General features: G+C 45.6%; 2 protein-coding genes across 4 annotated transcripts in view; one reads left to right on the top strand and one right to left on the bottom strand.

The window, feature by feature from the left end:
* The window catches only part of ASTN2 (astrotactin 2), a 766181-nt gene that overhangs the window by 183093 nt on the left and 563592 nt on the right, over window positions 1-19496 (bottom strand). The window lies entirely within an intron of this gene.
* Window positions 415-12863, top strand: TRIM32 (tripartite motif containing 32). 2 transcript variants are annotated; one of them, XM_012721365.1, is made up of 2 exons: window positions 415-463; window positions 9816-12863. In XM_012721365.1, the coding sequence occupies exon 2, from the start codon at window positions 9893-9895 to the stop codon at window positions 11852-11854; it is 1962 nt and encodes a 653-aa protein (XP_012576819.1). In that variant the 5' UTR covers window positions 415-463; window positions 9816-9892; the 3' UTR covers window positions 11855-12863. The 2 variants fall into 2 exon arrangements, with proteins under 2 accessions (XP_012576819.1, XP_004677455.1); XM_004677398.2 differs by having other exon boundaries at window positions 419-463; window positions 9813-12863.

The raw sequence follows: 19496 nt of genomic DNA, 5'->3' as shown, positions 1-19496 counted from the left end.
CACCCCATTTGTCAAATGAGAGAGCTGAGCTTCAGAGAGCCTTTCCGCAAGGTGCAAGCTTTGCTGAGGACTATTTCTGGAGGTCAAGCTTTAGTGGAGAGGTTAATTGAGCAGATTTGCGACACGGGTGAGTTCTAGTTTAGTTCCCAAGTGGCGGGATGAACTTGAGCAGGCTGCTTTCACGTCAGTTTCTGTAACTAAACAGTGAGGACAGAAAGCCGAATTAAATGTTATTAACGCTGGCTGCTCACGAGGAACGCGCAGCCCTACATAGCACTGGGCCCCAGCAGTCGGGCCCGGATGACTACAAGTCCCAGCATGCTTCGGGGGGGTGGGGCGCTGCGACGGACAGGCGACTCTGCGAATTGGCGCCCGCCCAGCCGCGCGCGCGGTAGCGCATGCGCAAAAGACGGCGGGCGGGTGGGCTAGCGACGGTGGACGCGTCGGAGCCGCGGGCGGTCAGGTACGGGGCGGGAAAGAGGGTCGGCGACAAGCATCTGCGGCCTAAGTTGCGGGCGGTGGCTGCGCGGCAGGTTGCGGGGCTGTGCCGGCGGACAGCGGCCGGCCCATGCCTGATTGGCCGGGTCTGGGGACCAGATCTGAGGGGCAGGGCCGGGTGGGGGTGGGGCTGTGGGGAGCCAGCTGGGGAGGGGTTCGGTGGGGCGGAAGAGCACGGAAGACTTGCAGCTCGGGGAGGGGAGCGAGGGGCTCTGAGAAGATGAGCCTTGCAGCAGCTCGGGAGGTATGAGGTAATGTGGGGACCCCCGAGGAAAGGCGGGGTGCAGCATCTGGGAGATGGGACGGAATCTAGGGCCCTGGAGGTACGTGGGGTGCAGAATTTCGTGAATGTGAAGGAATTGGGGGCCTTGGTGAGATTTGGGTGTCGAATTTCGGGAAATCTAAAGGTATTGGGGTACTCTGGAGAAGAGCTGCCGTCAGAGTGAACAGGGTCTGGGGCTATACTAATTTGGGGAAATCCATTTCCATATGGAATCTGGGGGAAACTGCTGGGGTGAATTCGTGGGGGAATCTTGGGAAGTGGTAAAGAAAGGACCTGGCTAAGGTTGGAGGGCAACATGTGACAGGGGGTGGGAAAAAACGCAGGAGCTAGGTTGGAGGGCCGCATGGTGCTTGAGGCAACAGAAGGTGGGGGCTTGGATTGTGGGCAGCAGTCTGAGAGATCGGGTTGGGGTGTAAACTGCCAGGCTAAATTGAAGGCCGCAGAGATTAAAGAATCTATACCAGAGGGATTTTCCCTTGATTGAAGAATTGGTGAGGGTTGCAATGTAGAGCCCACAAGGGCTGAAATTCTGTATTGAAGATGCATGCGACTAGGAGGTGGAGGGGTGGTGAGGGGTGTACTAACTGGACTGTAGAATTAAAGGACTCTGAATATAGTTGTGGATTGGTGTCTTGGCGTGCTGGGGGAATTTTTCTGTGGTCTCTGCATCGAAAGCTAAGGAAGGAAGCAAAGGACCTCCAGGTATCATGAGACCTTATGAAGTTTAGCAGGATTCATGGTTCAGCATCGAATTCATAAGTCCACAAATTGGACTCCTGAAGAAGCCTGACATTCCCCGGAAGGGATGAATTCCCCTCACCTGCTAACCAAAGACTTTGTATCATGGGGCAGTCAGGCCACTGCCACCAAGTCCACTCTGCCCCAGAGCCTGAGAAATGGAGGAGGTTTGTGGGGGACGAGAGAGTGGTTACAGGGGCATCAAGCAGGGAAACTATTCAAGGTCATCCATCTATGCTCCTACCCTTGTTCCTCCGAGCCATGATAGCAGATAGTGTGTGTGAGAGCTTGAGGGGGTGAGTGGGACTTGAGCTCAAGGCCAGATTCGTTTCCTGAGTTGTGCAGTAGATTGAATTCTATACTGTAGAAGTTTGTTACAGCTTGAAGAGGTAGTGACTTTGTGAATGAGGCATTTGAGGCAGGAGTGTGACAAGAAAAGAGGGACATGTGTGTTGAGCATTCAGCCTTGTGCCAAGTTCTAAAGCTGGGGATGGATTTGCCCTCTATGAGATAAGGTGTCAATGTCTGGAGACATTCTGGGTTGTCAAGTTGGGGTGTGGGGTGCTTCTGTGCTTCTAGTAGATGGACAACAGGGATGCTGTTACAAGTCCTACAGTACTCTGGACATTCCCTCACCCCCCTGACCCCCACTACAAAGTGGCTCAAAGTGAATGTCAGCAGTGTCAAAGTTGACACTGCTCTAGAGTCAGAGAGCCTGACTCAAGTTCTGGCTCGTACCTGTTCTTGACTTGTGATCTTGAATGAATTACTCACTCTCCCTGGGCTTGACTCTTGATCCTAGTCTTAACCTATTCCCCGCTAATGAAAGAATTGCCTAGTGAGTACCAATGAATATCAAACTGAACTCTAAAGGGGTTGATCTATCTCATCATGCAGAGAGTAGCCCAGTGTTTTGCCCTTGCTTCCCTTAGACAAGGACCAGGGGTGCAGAAGAGGAGGAGCTTAGCATTAGTAGACAGGATGAGGTGCAATGGGACTACAGGAGGCCACTGTCTTAAACATAAATAAATAAACAAAACACTCCATAGAAGGGACTGAGGCTGAAGGCAGCCATACTCTGAATTATAATTCCTCTACTGAATTATAACTTGGAGCTTCTTTCCCCTGGAACAGAACAAAGCATTTGCTCTGTTAGCCCAAGAACTAAGTACAGTATTGCTGAAGCCTGTTCAGAAACAGTCAGGCTGCATTAGAAGTCAAGTGATTTAGCTGGAATATCCTCACACACCCCTAATGAAAATACATACTGGAATTGAATCAGTCTGGCAGTCAGAAGCTTGAAGTCCAAAATCCTTCCTCGCTGCAAACTTACTTGTTATTTGGACAAGCACTTGGTTTTATCAACCCCACTCTATTAAAAATGTGAACAGCTGTACCATTAAACACTTATGTACATGATCTCAGTTAATATTCCTTTGACAGCTGATCCTGTCAGTAATCTAGGTATTATTCCCATTTAACTGATGAGAAAATGAATGGGTTAAATGATTTATCCATGGCCATGCAGTGAGTGGCAAAGTGGGGATGTGAGCCAAGTCTCTGACTCCTAGGTTACAGTGTAGTTTTGTTAGACTGTTCCAGCACTGGAGAGCACATACTCCTGTGTCTGAAGAGCCCTTGAAGTGCATCTTTGTCCATACACTGAGGTACTGCCCCTGTGACACTCCCTCTACTAGGTCTGCCTGGTAAAACAGTCAGATTTAAAACATCAGTACTAGATTACTTCAGCCAGACTACCTGGAGGGAATCGTAACGAAACCAACGGGAGAATGCTAACACACTTTCCAGTTGGTGGATTTATGGCTGAGAGGTATGACACCTGGATTTGAATCTCAGTTCCACTACTTCTTCACCAGCTTTGAGGCCATGGACAGCTTATTTTTCTGAGCCTTGATTTCCTTATTTATAAAGAGGAACAACATATACTTTGCACAATTATTTCAAGAATAAGAAAAAATAAAAGTTGCCTAATGTTCCGTAAATGGTAGTTTTATGAGAGGTAGCAATTATGAGACTGAGGCAATACTAGAAAGGAACTAAAAATGCTTTGCCAGATTTTAATGGCCCAAAGAAGTCTCTTCTAGGGTCCTCCAAATTCCCATCTTCACCTGCCTTTCCCAGAACCTGCTTCCTGACCCTTAAATCAAAGTCACACGAATGAACTTGTGCTCTGTTCAGAGAAAGGCACTGGAGCCGAGTGGAGTGAGATGAGTTGAAGGTCCCCGAGAAAAGACTCTTTTCCCCTTGTCCTGTATTCTTGAGTCACATTGGCAGCAGCATCTTAGCCAAATGTTTGTGGAAGATTCAAGGGGACCTTTCTAGGCCCTCTAGTTTTAGAAGCAAGTGCTTTCCCAGCAAACTATTTTTGATATGTTATTCACGTATCATTACCTTTGCTGTGTTTTAGCTAAAGTTTCCTTTCCCACAGACTTTTCTTTCTGGGTTATTTTATTTGTTCCACACTAGTACAGCTTTGGAATCAGGCGCATTTCCTTGTAAGCCCCTTTGACTCGTTGAGTTTCTCTTAGCTCTTTGCAGATGCCTTAAATGCATAGAATCCTGTCCCACATGTGGTGGGATCTCACTGACCACCTTAAGATCTGTCCTAATGGCCACTCCCTGAGAGTGGCCTTTGGTTGGTGGTGTCAGGGTAGTGCATTTGGTCAGCATTCCATTCAGATGCAGAAGGGATAGATGCAGTGTAGAAAGCTGTCGTGAAAGGACATGGGATAAGCCTTACAAAAGCCCATCCAGCCAGGGGACTGTGTCAGCAGTAGGATGGACTTGTATGTCTTGTGAAATGAAGTACGCTATTTTATGTTTTCCAGTTTTTATGGGAAGAATCATGGTTATCTTTGTTTTTGCTCAGAATTCTATCTAGTATTCTCATGGAACTGGCCTCATTAAGTAGGTGGTGCTAAGTAAAGATTATTTAATTGCTTAAATTTCTCCAGTTTGGCTTAAGTCCCCCAAGAACTAAATGAGGTATAGGAAATAGAGGCATCTAGAGAACTATCTCATGAAGGGGCTCAAGCACTGGGTGGAGATCTGAAACCTTAGGTCATCTCTGACCCTTTGGTTCTAGACCAGCTCAGACTGTCTAGAGAAGGCTCTTGAAATACATGCCTGATACCTTAGGGACAGTCTGCCTGAACAGGGCCAGTTCACGCCTCTCTTAGGCTGGGTGGTGGTACCACCAGTGCTGCTGCTAACTTACGCACAGGTGACTGTATGCCAAGCCTGGTTCTCAACTGAGTGCTGTCTACATATAATGTCATTCAGTCTTTACAGTAACCTTATGAGAGAGAGATAATCTTAAAGCCTTTTTTCTTGGATAAACTGAAAACTAAAGAAATTAGCTAACATGCCCATGTTGCCACAGGAAATGATAGAGCTGGGATTCAAATCCAGAATGCCTTATTTCTGAGTTCACTTTCTCAATCTCTACACGACTGAGACCCCTACTTCCTGTTCTGCTTCTGCCCTGTGACTTGTGAGATCTTATTTCTGCTCCTGATCGTAGTTTACTCTTTGAGTTCACTCCTAGTCCTAGCACCCATAGTTATTCCTTTTTAGAAGGAATTATAGCAGCTTATTTTCTGGGCAAGTTGTGAGTTCATCTGTCATCACTTTTTTTTTTTTAATTTATTTATGTATGCATATAAGAACTGGGGCACAGGCCAGAGGTGTGGGGAGTGAGAGGATTCACCAGAGACAGAGTGGGGAGCAGAACAGGCAGACTGACTGAAATACACTGTTGAGGAGAGGGGAACAGCAGGTCAGGAGAGATCTGCCATGCCATGTGGATCACCTCTCTGGCCAGCTGGGAATCGAACTTGTGCTGCAGTGGCTGCAGACTACCCCATAGTGCCGTGCTTTTAACCCGTTGTACCACCAGGGAGGGAAGTATCATCACTTTCTAATGCGGATGTCTCATGTACTCAGAGATCAGACTACTTCAGAATTGACCAAACCCTCTACAGACCTTTACTTACCATGAGAGGAAAGAGTCTTCATCTCTTCACAACTGTTTGCAAGTAAAATGCTTTGTTAATATATGTAGTAGCTGTTATTGCTAATATTACTCCTGATTTTACTAAAGTGATATAACTTGGCAATTTTTTATTATTCCTACCAATTTTTAGGCTAGGTACTTTGTGGGCATTTTCCCTAGTTATCACAGTAACCATTTTTATAAGGTAAGGAAAGAGTGCAGTCAGGCTAAACATCTTGCTTGCTCTGCCACAGCTTATCAGTGCCGGTGCCTATTTGATCTCTGACTTCAAGGTTCATGGGTTTCTTGTTTGTCTTTTGCTTTTTTTCTGCTACACTGGTTATTTATATCATGGATTGGGAAGCAGCTAGATCAGGCGGGGTCTGTGTAATTATAGAAATTTCCTGAGTTTTGGAGTAGTCTCAGCACAGCTTGAGGAATAAATTCTCATCTAGGGCTGAAGAGCGAGGATAGTGTCAACATGGTATTAATACTGCATTTTTAATCATGAGCTCAAGGGAGTGGGGGGCGGGTGTAAGCTAGATAAGTGAGGGGTCAAGAGTTGACAGTACAAAGGACACTACAGAGAACGTGGGCAGCAGGCAGGGTTCTTTCTCATTCGTTTTAGAGTTTAACTGGCAGCTAACTGAAAGACTGGGGGGTAAGCCAGTTCCTTCCTTCTGTCTAGATTTCTCAGGGAAACTGAGTTTGAATGAGCCTTCTGTCTGAGTCATTCCAGCACTAGCAATAATGCCCAGATGTAGCCTTGTGTATAAAGGAGCAGGGCTTTATCTCAGACTAGGATCCTGCTTTGAGTGGGGTTCCCAGGTCACGGAACGCGCGGATGTGGTTCACGTTCTCTCCATGCCCGATGCTTTGATGAGGGTCTCATGTTCCCTGGCAAAGCATGGCAGCTTCAGGGAAGGAATTGTTGACATTCTCTTCTGCCTCAGAGAGCCTCATGAAGTTGCAGATAGCTGAAATAATTTGGTTTTTGAAGGAGTTGGCTTAGATAGGGAGGGAGGAAGCTTTTTAATTTAAGGAGGGGTGGTATGATATTCCAGAAAGCTGGGTAAAGAATCTGTTGGTATTTTTACAAGTTGGCAGACTTGTTTAATTAGCTGATATGCAGTGCCAGCTATGGGAAGAACAGATGTCCCTGTGCATTGTAAGGTAACATGCTCTGGATCCAAACACCAAATGTTGCCCTCAGTCTGTTGTCCCAGATGAAGGAAGAGAGAACTTAAGCTGTTGGTGTAGAATTGAGAAGGCTTGCCCAGATCCCGAGTGGAGGATTCTATCAGTATTTCTGTACTGTTGGCCCCAGACTCATGGCATTTAAGGATTCAGCATTCACAGTTTCAGATACTGACACGGGGCAACTGGGCTGCATGATAAGTGATAATTGATTATCTGTTCAGGAATAGATTTGAGTTATAATACGTTGCAAGACTGGTGTATGGAAGTGAGTGACTCAACTAATACATCAATCTAGCCCATTCTATAAGAGCTGAATCTTTTAACTATATTATTGTTCTTGTACAGAAAATTATATGCTATAAGGCAACATTTCATGAGTAAGGTTTAGAGAACCGTCACTAACAAGTGTTGTAGGACAGCAAAAAAAAAAAAAAAAAAAAATCTTCAGGGCCACCCTGGTGGCCTAAGGGTTAAGTCTCAGAGCTATCACCTGTAAGGCTTCGGTTTGATCCCTGCCAGGAGCTGACCCACATGGTGCAGGAGACCCCTCCTTAGTCACTGCTTCCCTTAGCAGTGTTTCAGTAGATCTGCCTGTTCTGCTCCTCATTCTGTCTATAGTGGATCCTCTCATTCCCCCCCACACCTCTGGTCTAAACCACAGATCCTCCATGCAAAAAAAGGAAAAGCTGGAAGACGTTGGGTTAAACAAAGTTAAAGATGGCCATTTTGCAGCTTTCTACCACATCTGAACTGAGTGACTTGTGCTAGTGCTTTTGAGCCTGAGTTTCCTCATCTGTAAAAATAAGATAAAAATAGGACCCACTTCATGGTGTCATTATGAAGGTTAAATGAGATTAAGTATATGAAGCATGTAGCACATAATAGGTATAGATGTATGTGATGTCCCTTCCAGTAGAAGGGAACGGGATTTCTAGGAAATGGGATTGACTTCACTGATATTTGGCTATTTGGCCAACTGTAGTGCAGAGCTAAGTATGGGGGGTATTTTCATATAAAAGCTCTGTTTTTGTATGAAAGCTCTGACTCCCCCTTTTCAGTATTCATATAGAGCGGGTAGCATTTGCGGGACTTTTTCAGTCTGCTGCATTGCCCTTACACCAACTTAACCTGCCCTTGCCGACCTTCTCCTTGGTGATTGCCTGCATGTCACAAGACTGCACAGGTACAGCTGTAGGATTTGAATTAAAGAAGGGCCGAAATTATCCTGCGCCTCACCTTGCAGATCTAGTCATTCGAATTTGGGGTATAAACTGACAAGGACATAAGGCAGAAGATCACTCGGTGGTTCTACTTCATGAACATATGTGGCTCAAGGAGGGTGGGCAGAAGTCTCCACAGCACATACAGCAGGGCTGTTTCAGGCTAAAAGTAAACGCTGTGCAAGGCACCACCATGTGTTCAGTTATCCAGACCGGCTATCTCAACTTCTTCACTTCACCCTAATATACAAAGCTCAGGAATCTTAGGATTGTGCCTCTGAAATCGCTCAAAATGCACCATTTCCATTACTGCCGCCTGCTCCCTAGTTCAGACTCCCCAGTGCTCCCCTAGGCAGTTTTGCTTTCCAAACTAGTGTATCTGCCTTAACCCTACTTCATTCAACCTTTAATCATATCAGTTCCCTGCTCTGCAAAATGTACTGCTTCTTTGTGCCCATCAAAATGAAGTTCAAAGGCCCATTTTGTCTCTAGTAATCATTCTCCCCACTTACTTTCAACACTCATTACTCTGATTTCCCTATGGTCTCATAATTTTAACCTAAGAATGAGAGAAAAGAGAACCAAAATGTGTTTATAACTTTGTGAGGCTCAGCCAAAGCTTTGCGTTGTATACATATATTATGTTGTTTAATCATTACATTCACCTTGTGAAGGAAGTATTTTCATTTTCCAAATGACAGTGCAGACCCAGAAGCTCTATGTTCTCTGTTCCTTGTACTTTGAAGGTGCTATCTATTTCCTTTCCCTGGCTTTCTAACTTTGGTCAGAACATGCCCTTTGCTTGCCACGCCCTGTGGCCCCTCCATATACCTCTGTGTCCATTTTGAGTCCTCATCAAATGCTTTCCCACCTCTGGAAATGCTGTTTGCCCTGAAGTTAGAGTAAATCCCTCAGAGCCACCATCAGACTTAGTTTACATCTTATTTATGGTACTGCCTTCTGCCTTGATTACAGTTCACCTACATGTCTTGCCTCCTTCCCTAAACTTTGAGCATTTGAAAGGACAGGATTTGTGTGCAGAAAACCTTAGTATCTATCAAATTACATAGTACCTGTCTTAGGTGGATGGATAAGGGAGTCAATAGGAGAGATGAATGGAAACTACATGTATTTTCTGACCTAAAGTTTTACTGATTTCCTAAAGCTAATCATCATGATTTTCTATTTTTTTCTGGATGATTTGTAGGCCCCAAACATGAAGTGATACAGCACACACACAAAAAGCCTCCCTACTTTGCTCACAGTTTTCTTCTCTTAAAATGCCTTTGTCATTGTCTTGTTTCTCTCTCTCAGGGATGGCAGCTGCTTCTGGGATGCCTTGGCCACTCCCTGTAGGCAGAATCCTTTACTTTGTCCACATGCTCCTGCAGAACTTTGTGTGTAATCTTTCCCTTACATAATTTTCTATGCTTTTTCCTAATGCAAATTGAGTTGTAGGTTTCACAAAATAGACAACCATTTACATTTATGAAACACGTTACCTACCAGGTGGCTATAGAAGTGTATCATAGTCATATTACTATCCCTTCTGTGCATCTGTAAGGTAGACACCATTATTAAATCTGTCTTATAGGTAGGTGTTGCTTTTGGCAGACAGCTGAGCTTTGGAGAGTTTAGTTTACCCCCTCACAAGTCACATCACTAAGGCCTATCAGAGCCTGCTGAAGCTGAATGCATCTACTTTGTTTTCCTGTGAGCTACCATCACCTAGCAGAGTCAAGGTCAATCAGAGTTGTTAAATAAGCCAATGAGTGAGTGATGGTGGCTGTTTTCTAAATATATCTGAAGTAAATTAATTCATACCGGCAACAGAATAATGACTTCTTTTTCTCCTCAGAAGGACTTGACCCTCCAGAGCATGAATGCTAAGCTGTTTAGTTCCGAGCTGTGCTAGCAAGACCCTTCAAAGAAAGAGCAATGGCTGCTGCAGCAGCTTCTCATCTGAACCTGGATGCCCTCCGGGAAGTGCTGGAGTGCCCCATCTGCATGGAGTCCTTCACCGAGGAGCAGCTGCGGCCCAAGCTTCTGCACTGTGGCCACACCATTTGCCGCCAGTGCTTGGAGAAGCTACTGGCTAGTAGCATCAATGGGGTCCGCTGTCCCTTTTGCAGCAAGATCACCCGCATTACCAGCCTGACGCAGCTGACAGACAACCTGACAGTGCTGAAGATCATCGACACGGCTGGGCTCAGCGAGGCCGTGGGGCTGCTCATGTGCCGGGCCTGTGGGCGGCGACTGCCCCGGCAGTTCTGCCGCAGCTGTGGCATGGTGTTATGTGAGCCCTGCCGGGAGCTGGACCACCAGCCTCCTGGGCACTGTACACTCCCTGTCAAAGAGGCAGCTGAGGAGCGGCGCCGGGACTTTGGAGAGAAGTTGGCCCGCCTGCGTGAGCTTATGGAGGAGCTGCAGCGGAGGAAGGTAGCCTTGGAAGGTATCTCCAAGGACCTTCAGGCCCGGTACAAAGCAGTGCTGCAGGAATATGGCCATGAGGAGCGCAGGATCCAGGAGGAGCTGGCCCGCTCTCGAAAGTTCTTCACAGGCTCCTTGGCTGAGGCTGAGAAGTGCAATAGTCAAGTGGTAGAGGAGCAGAGTTACCTGCTTAATATTGCAGAGGTGCAGGCTGTGTCTCGCTGTGACTACTTCCTGGCCAAAATCAAGCAGGCAGATGTGGCACTCCTGGAGGAGACAGCCGATGAGGAGGAGCCAGAGCTCACCGCCAGCCTGCCCAGAGAGCTCATCCTACAGGATGTGGAGCTCCTTAAGGTTGGCCATGTTGGCCCCCTCCAAATCGGGCAGGCTGTTAAAAAGCCACGAACAGTCAACATGGAAGATTCCTGGGCCATGGAGGCTGCAGCTTCTGCTGCCTCTTCCTCTGTTACCTTTAGAGAGATGGACATGAGCCCTGAGGAAGTAGTTGCCAGTCCTAGGGCCTCACCTGCTAAACAGCGGGGTTCAGAGACAGCCACCAATATCCAGCAGTGCCTCTTTCTCAAGAAGATGGGGGCCAAAGGCAGCACTCCAGGCATGTTCAATCTTCCAGTCAGTCTCTATGTGACCAGTCAAGGGGAAGTGCTGGTTGCAGACCGTGGCAACTTCCGTATACAAGTCTTTACTCGCAAAGGCTTTCTGAAGGAGATCCGCCGCAGCCCCAGTGGCATTGACAGCTTTGTGCTGAGCTTCCTTGGGGCTGATTTGCCTAATCTCACGCCTCTCTCAGTGGCCATGAACTGCCACGGACTGATAGGTGTGACTGACAGCTATGACAACTCCCTCAAGGTATATACCTTGGATGGTCACTGCGTGGCCTGTCACAGGAGCCAGCTCAGCAAACCCTGGGGCATCACGGCCCTTCCATCCGGCCAGTTCGTGGTAACTGATGTGGAAGGTGGAAAGCTCTGGTGCTTCACTGTTGACCGAGGAGCAGGTGTGGTCAAATCCAGCTGCCTCTGCAGTGCTGTGCGGCCCAAGTTTGTCACCTGTGATGCCGAGGGCACCGTCTACTTCACCCAGGGCCTGGGCCTCAATCTGGAAAACCGGCAGAATGAGCACCACCTGGAGGGGGGCTTTTCTATTGGCTCTGTGGGCCCTGACGGGCAGCTGGGTCGCCAGATCAGCCACTTCTTTTCCGAGAACGAGGATTTCCGCTGCATAGCGGGCATGTGTGTGGATGCCCGTGGTGACCTCATCGTGGCTGATAGCAGTCGCAAGGAAATTCTCCACTTTCCTAAGGGTGGGGGTTACAGTATCCTCATTCGAGAGGGGCTCACCTGCCCTGTGGGCATCGCCCTCACCCCTAAGGGGCAGTTGCTGGTCTTGGATTGTTGGGATCATTGCATCAAGATTTACAGCTACCATCTGCGAAGATACTCGACCCCATAAGGAACGAGAAGTGCCAACTCACCAGCCTGCTTTCCTTCCCATACCCCTTAGGTGTTGATGGTACGGTAGAGTAGACTCAGTCTGTGTCCTGTTTCTATTGGCTACTTCTAGAGTCGTGGAAGACTTATCTTTTAGTGCTTTTTTTTTGCATTTTTGTCCTCGAGTTTAGAGCTTTAATAGATGTGATGCCTCAAATAGTACACGTGGTGGAATTAGCTGGTTTTTTATTAGAACTTAGGCACTTCCAAGGCTTCAGTAGTTTTTTTATGTGGTATATGAGGTTGCCCTTGTATTGAATCCTTGTTTATTTTCCTCATTTGGCTTTGACAACCCTGTTCGTTATTTTTTCCCTCTATACTTCCTACTATGCTTCATCTGTGACACTTTCGCTTGAGCTCTGCTGTGCTCACTGTGCAGGCCCCAGCATGCATCTTCTCCACCTTTCACTGAGTTTCAGGCATCGTATCCCTGTGGCATGATGTCTCAGATCTGACCCCAGCCCACTTAACAGCTCATTCACTTAATGCCAGTAGGTGACAGTCTCATCCAGAAGCTGAACCTTTCAGCTCTGAGGGTTTTGTGCTTTTTTAGATTGCTCTCTAAATGCAGATATGCCAGAGAAGGGAGAGGCCCTAGTTGGTTGGCGTTGAAGCCTTTAGTCTAGAAATTGCTTGTCTTTTAGAGGAGCGTGTGGATTGGAACTACACCAAGGAGGAAGATGGGAATAAACAAACACATGCTAAGAAGCAGTGCACACTCTTGGATAGTCTCCAGGGCTCATCATTTTTCATACTCTTCCCCCACTGACCTGTGTGCTAAGAGCTGTCTAAGAAATTGTGCAACACAGGCCAGTGCAGACACCTGGGGAGGTGGACACATCTAATTTTCATGACTAAAACAAAACTGTTGGATCCTGATTCTGTATTTTCCTCAAGTGAGTACATAATTCTTGGTTCAAGAATTTACTTCCATTCTCTGTCAAACATTAAATAATTGATAAATTTCTTCATCATTGGTGTTCAGGCCTTTTCATTTAATGTGGCGCTTGGGAGGGGAGGGTAAGATGTACCACGCTGCTTTGCTCCCCAGGATGACACTGCCTTCTTTGAGGGCATTTAGGATCTCTCCGGTCAAAATTAGGCTGTAAGCACCATTCTCTAAAGAATATCCAAATCTCATTCCCACATTTATACAGAATCAGCCCCAAGGTTTAGAGCCATCAACACCCCATTCTAAATTGAGCCTCCACCATCTGTTTCATCCTTGTAATTACAATTTGTAAAAGGAAAGATGCTTTGTTTAAGAAGACAAGAAGTGGGTGAGAGGACTCATGGCAAGGTTTCTGAGGTTTCTGTGTTTACTTAATAACCTAACTTTCTCTTTAGGTACAGGGCTGATAGCAAGCCAAACACTATTACCTTGCTTTCATGGAAACAAAATTTACTAACCAGAGCTACTCAAATTTTTATTTTTTTTTTTTTATGGTGGCATGGATTTTTTTGCTTTCTGTTGTGATAGCTGCCAAAGGATAGACAGCGAGATAATTAAAGTGATGCTGAACTGGTTTGTCTTGTGCTTTTCACCTGCAGAAAGCCCCAGGTTCTGATTATGAAATTGCATCCGATTTCCAAAGATTGTATAATTGGGAGGAAATTGATCCAATTAAAAGTGCATCACAAATGACTCCACTAGTGATTAGAACCACTTTATCTGGCGGCACCTGGCAGCGGGAGATCTGTCTTTGCTGTCAGCGGGGACTGGCTGAGGCAGTAACTGGCTGAGGCCTTTGGCACAGGGCGTGCAGCAGGGGCATGAATCTAATATTGTGGGCTGGCTTCAGTTAAATGAGGCCAGGAATCTTCTAGCTGCTGGTGCTCTGGGAGAAGAAAGTATCGTCACTGATTGGCCTTCAGCATCAGGACTTCCCCCATCTCCGGCTCGCTCATGCCTTTGCCCTCAAGTACAGTATGTACTTGCTGGCTCCAAGTGGAAACAAGTGTGATCTGAGTGTTTCTGTTTCTTTGATATGGCTGTTAGGCTGTGCTTAGTACAGTCAGTTTTCAGTTATCCTCCATGTTGACTGTATTGCTTACTATCGCTCCAAGAAACAGATTTGCTCAATTGCAGCAGATCTTGTGGTGGTGTTTTTAAGCAGCAGTGCCCTTATTCAAATAGTCTTGCATGCAATTGTATCATGTAAAATATATCAAAGGGTAGCTGCTGTGCTTGAAGCAGGTCTGTGGGCCTGGAGAATAGACTTTATCCCCCCATTTAACCTCCTGTGTACCACTGCAAAATTCTTAGGAATCTGTAGAACACTTCCAGAATCCATGAAACTGTTGCTTTTAGCCAAGTGGCATTCAACAAGTCTCGTTTAGCCCTCTGTCCCCCCCAAATGATGAAAATCCCTGCCCCTAGGAAGTATGTAAGGGGTGAGATCACAGATGTGAAAGCAGGTCGGTGCCTGGCATACTCCGTAAGTTAAGTCTTACTGAGCTGTTCAAAAGTGACAAGGCTGACGGCCACAATAGTACCTCCCCTCTTGCCTATTTGACAGGGTCCCTTTTTGGCATCCAAAACCAGTCTCAGCCATCTCCTCTCAATTAGCCACAAACCTCCAAATAAAGCAATGACTTGTTCCTTTTTACTGGTGCTCTACCTATTCCATGTTTCTATTGTATACAACAGTGCATTGCAATTGCTTACGCACCTATCTGAGCTGTAGTGAAGGCTAACTAACCTCTAGCAATGAGCACATAACCTGGTTCCTAACACAACGTATCTTCAGTTGTTCAATTGGCTGTGATCTGATCTACTTGATGGTGAGGGTGTGTCCTCTAGTAACCTGAGACCTACCACCATAGCCCCCTCCCACTGAATAAAAAGGGGTTCTCAAGCAAACTTCCTAAATATACAAAATGGTAAGAGTCAAAAACTAACAGGTTAGTTAAACCCCTTCTTTATCATCCTGAGTAATTATATGCAATTTAAGTTTTAGGAGCAGTGATTTAATATTGAGTACCTACTGGGGCCAGGTAGCATGCCAGATGTTCAGAATGCAAAGTTTAATGATAACTATACTAATGTGTTGGTATGTATAAATCCTCGTGAATTATTCAGTCTTTTCCATCTAAAGAATTTAAAGTCTAATGTTTTAGTGCCCTGGACTTCCTCAAAGACCCTGGTATTGGCAGGGTCTGAATAGCCATGAGAGTCAGTCCCCAGGAACACTGCAGCCCGAGTTAGTCCACGGAGGGACATTCCATAATTCCAATCAGTAGGATACACTTGGCTTGAGTCTTGCGGTGGTCCTATGGGTAAGGCAGGTAGTGCTTAAGTAGTTGTACTTTTAATCTAGTACAAATTAATGGCCTCTTGACAGTGAAGTGTTACCTAGCTCTGTAGGAGGGAATTGATAGGCAGAGCCCAGTAGGAAGCTCTGGGCTCTACCGTGCACCTGACTAGGCTGTTGATTTTTGTTTTCAGGAGGTGCAGCCCCACAGGGATCTCTAGAATAATTACAGATATGAGGTAGCAGATGCCTGCATGAATTTTACAAGCAAGGCAGTGGTAGAAGGCTGTTTAGTAAAAAATCACACTTAGCCCTATGGCTTCTTCTTGGCAATAATAATATTCATGATCCCCTGCCTAAGTCTCAAGTTAGGAAGCTGATCTGGGACTGGCAATGTAGTCCATTAGGAGGGTCACTAGATCTGGTCTGCATTTGACTCAACAGCAAGCTGTGTGGTGTCAGGTGATTGCCATATCTCTAGGTTACTTTACCTATTTATGAAAGGAGGTTGGTTGGGTGAGATCACTAATATGCCTTTCAGCTCTATGACTTTAATGAAATTTTTAACCAACTGGAGTTGTGGACAGGTTTTCTTCCACTTTTTTGCATAGGTCTTGCTATAATTGTATTCACATTAGAGTAGCAAAAAGAACACATTTCATAATCACCCCCACCTTGGGGACCTGGGTCCCTTACTCCAGCTATCGCCACTGCTGAGCGAGTCACCTCCTCTGGTTAGAGGGATTGGCAATTTATGTTTTGGCTGTGAAAATTAAAAGGTATCAATACCATGGTATGTGTAAAGTACCTCACTCAAAACTGTGAGGTGCTCAGAAAATGGGACTTCCATTGTAAGATGGCAAAGACTTCCTCTTGTGATCTGATGCCAGTTTTTTAGTTTCCCAAGTTAACGTGGAGGAATTTCACGTGTGCTGGTGCTGAGCAGCACTGCTCAGCTCCTTCATTAAAAAACCTACTGGAGGAAGAGTGGCTTGGAGGATCAGAAGGAAAACTCATTCAAGAAATGTGTCCTGCTAGAAAAACTTCACAAAAATCCAAAGACTAGTTATTTGATTATAGTAACTAGGATAGCATCTTGATTCTCTTTGAGCAGTTAAATGGAATGTGTGTCACAGAAACATGCATACTTAGTTATTCCTATAGTTGACTCTCACAAGACATTTTTTCTCCAGGCCATTAACTCAAATAATTAGAAAACTTAACCTGTAAATCTCACTTTTGAAGACGGTAATATAGTATGTGGTGCTTAAAACTTGTTTTAGTTTCATATAAGCATGGCAGGGGCGGGGGGAGAATTCATTCCCAGTTCCCTCCACTTATTCTATGGCCCCTTAACCTTTTAGCCTCAGTTTCCTCCCTAGTAATCAAATGATACTTTTTAACTGCATTATTCTGAAGAAATGATGTCTGTGAAAGTGGATTTCATAAATCATCTGTGACAGGAGACATTTAAAACTTAAACTAAACTACATGAATTTGAAGATTATCTTTCGGTGACAAAAGGATATGAAACTGGTGTGGTAAATTTATTTCCCCTAAAGCAAAATATTTACTAACTTGAAATCTTGATTGATAACTTGGAGAATGTGTGTATAAGACAAATGCATGTTTTTTCTTGACAATTAAAACCAGGATTTTCTTTTGGTGATTTAATTAGTTTACCTGGTTATAATTATAACGATACTGCATATTTTCATGGATTAATAAGTTCCAAAATTTTATCCGTTCATTTACACATTAAACATGAGTTATCTAATATTTATTACTATTAGCAGTAATTATATTAGTAATGAATGCAAAGATAAATCAGTCATGAATCCTGTAATCAGCTTGTCATCTGGCTGGAGAAAGTATTTAAGAAATAACAAATGGGCCTGCCTGGTGGACAGGGGTTAAAGTCAGTGCTATCAGCGATGGCCAGCCACTGGGGCATGAGTGCCCACATGAGTGGCACAGCAGACCTCTCTTGTCTCCCTACTGCTCCCCTCAGTAGTGTAGTTCAGTAGATCCGCCTATTCTGCTCCCCGCTCTGTCTCTGGTGAATCATCTCACCTGCATTTCTGGCCTATACTTTGGTTCTTGCATGCATAATAAAAATCTTTTTAAAAAAATAAGAGATAAGAGTAAGAGGAATAGTGCAAGGTAGAAATGGAGTACCGTGTGTTACAGAAAGACTTTCTAGTTGAGGGGATCTGGCTGCTGAAAAGCCCTGTGAGTCTAGGGACCATAAGGTCAGAAGCGCGGCATTAGAGGGAACAGTGAGAAGTAGATACCAGTAGGAAGTTCAAATCCCATGAGGGTGAGAATGCATTTAAGAAATTCAAAGATCCAGGCCCTCCCTGGTGGTGCAATGGTCTAAAGTGCAGCACTATGAGGTTGTCTGCAGCCACTGCAGCACAAGTTCAATCCCCAGTCAGGGAGGTGATCCACATGGCGCGGCAGACCTCTCCTGACCTGCCCGTTGTTCTCCTCAGCAGTGTATTTCAGTCAGTCTGCCTGTTCTGCTCCCCACTCTGTCTCTGGTGAATCCTCTCACCCCCTTCACCTCTGGCCTGTAACCCAGTTCTGTATACATAAATAAATAAACCTTAAAAAAAATTCAAAGATCCAATGTGGTCCATTTGCCTATGACCCTTTCAGGAATCGTATACACGGTTCTATTTTTCTGCCCAGAGCAATAATAGCACATTGCTATCAGTAACTCTGCTTCAATGTAACTTCATTTTTCTGGAGGTAAGGTAGGGTTTGGATCAGCATCTCCTTGGAGATCTGAGGGGTCTAAGGTGGAGGAAGAAGGTGTAATTTGAAAACACCACACACCCCTTTTGATATTCTGATATTTCTCCTAAGTGGGAATCCCTCTGGATTGACAGAGGGATTCCCTCTGGGATGACACTCTCAAAAATAAACTTCCTCCATTTTTAAAATCCTGAAGTAATACCAGGTTGTTCCTCTTAAAAGCCTAAGTCAAGCGAGCCTTGTGATCCTGATAGAACTCTGTAGTGGAGTTCAAAACTCAGCTTTGCTGATGTTTGACGGTGACACCTTTCAAAACACCCAGACCCCGTCACCATCACCTTTGCCTCCCATCTAGGTATGTTGATATGAAATGTGAGTACTTCCCCCTTGGAGCCAATGGCCAGTTCAAGCACATAAGCCTTAGCCCATACAGGGAAACCCTCATCCCAGCCTGGACTCCAAACCACCATAAAAAACAAGTTGATCCCTTGCCCCTCTCTGAAGCCATTTCCGGGCCTGCCTGGGGATGACCCACTTGGTGCAAGGGTAGCATCGTTACGCTTAACCTCTGAACCAAGTTGTAGGTGGGGGGAGGGGGCTTTCTTCCTCTCTGTGGGACGACTACAAAAACCGACACATTAAGCAGGGTATTTAGGCAATGACTACCACGATGGGCATCTTTCTTGCTTTGGCTGCTCACTGGCTGTGTTGCTGGCTAGCGTGTTTGAGTCACTGCTGACAGGTCACGTGGACCTGTTTGTGTTGCATTTGCTGAGGCGCCCTCCCCCGAAGCTTGTTACAGATTGAGGTGAGCTAAGTTGGAGGCTCGATAACTGCATTTAACAACAGGAGTAAAGGGCCCCAGTCAAGGTCTAGACCTATCTGTATGTCTGACCTGAAGCCTATGTCTAGATTCCAGCAGAGGGTGTGATTAACACTAGGCTCGGGGCCCCCCCTGTGATCACCAGTTCCTGCTCCCCACACTGCGCACTTCCTCCTTCTCCAGCATGCTGGGGACATGCTGAGACAGCAGTCAGCCTGTGGCACACCGAGGGGCACCCAAAGCAGGTGACTCACCAGGACCCGATACAAATGGATTTACTACTGCTGGCTGAAGAGCCAAATCTTCAGCGTTTGAGGGAAAAATTATCCATGGCACCCCCCCTGGCAGAGTCAAGGGTTTACTCTGAACTTGACTCAGGTCCAGGATCCTTAAATACTCTAAAGTAACAAGTGCCCAGAGGGAGCCCCTAATGCTTATGATATGATTTCCACCTTCTGAAAGAATAAATTTATAAACATGAGTAGAGCAGAGAAGAGCTCCCTGACACACCAAGCTATAAACAGTAACAACCAAAAACAAACAAAACAAACAAACAAGAAACCCAACAAAACCAAAACCCTTTGTATAACACCAAAACCCAGTCACTTGGTGGAGCAAGTGAAAAAACTGAAACAAATCTGTAATTTGAACAACTTAGAAATCCAAAATTTACTGAAAGAATTTATACAACAGCAGCAGCAATGGAAGTTTACTAATTGGTATTTGTAGCTCTACAACCTGGTTTCTGATGGAAATTTTAGCATCTG

This window comes from Condylura cristata, unplaced genomic scaffold, assembly GCF_000260355.1.
Source record: "Condylura cristata isolate star-nosed mole 26May11 unplaced genomic scaffold, ConCri1.0 scaffold00006, whole genome shotgun sequence".
Lineage (NCBI taxonomy): Eukaryota > Metazoa > Chordata > Mammalia > Eulipotyphla > Talpidae > Condylura > Condylura cristata.
This window is presented reverse-complemented; position numbering and strand designations above follow the sequence as displayed.

Coding starts and splice junctions, on each gene's coding strand:
- TRIM32 (XM_012721365.1), top strand. CDS start 9,893: ATGGCTGCTGCAGCAGCTTCTCATCTGAACCTGGATGCCCTCCGGGAA.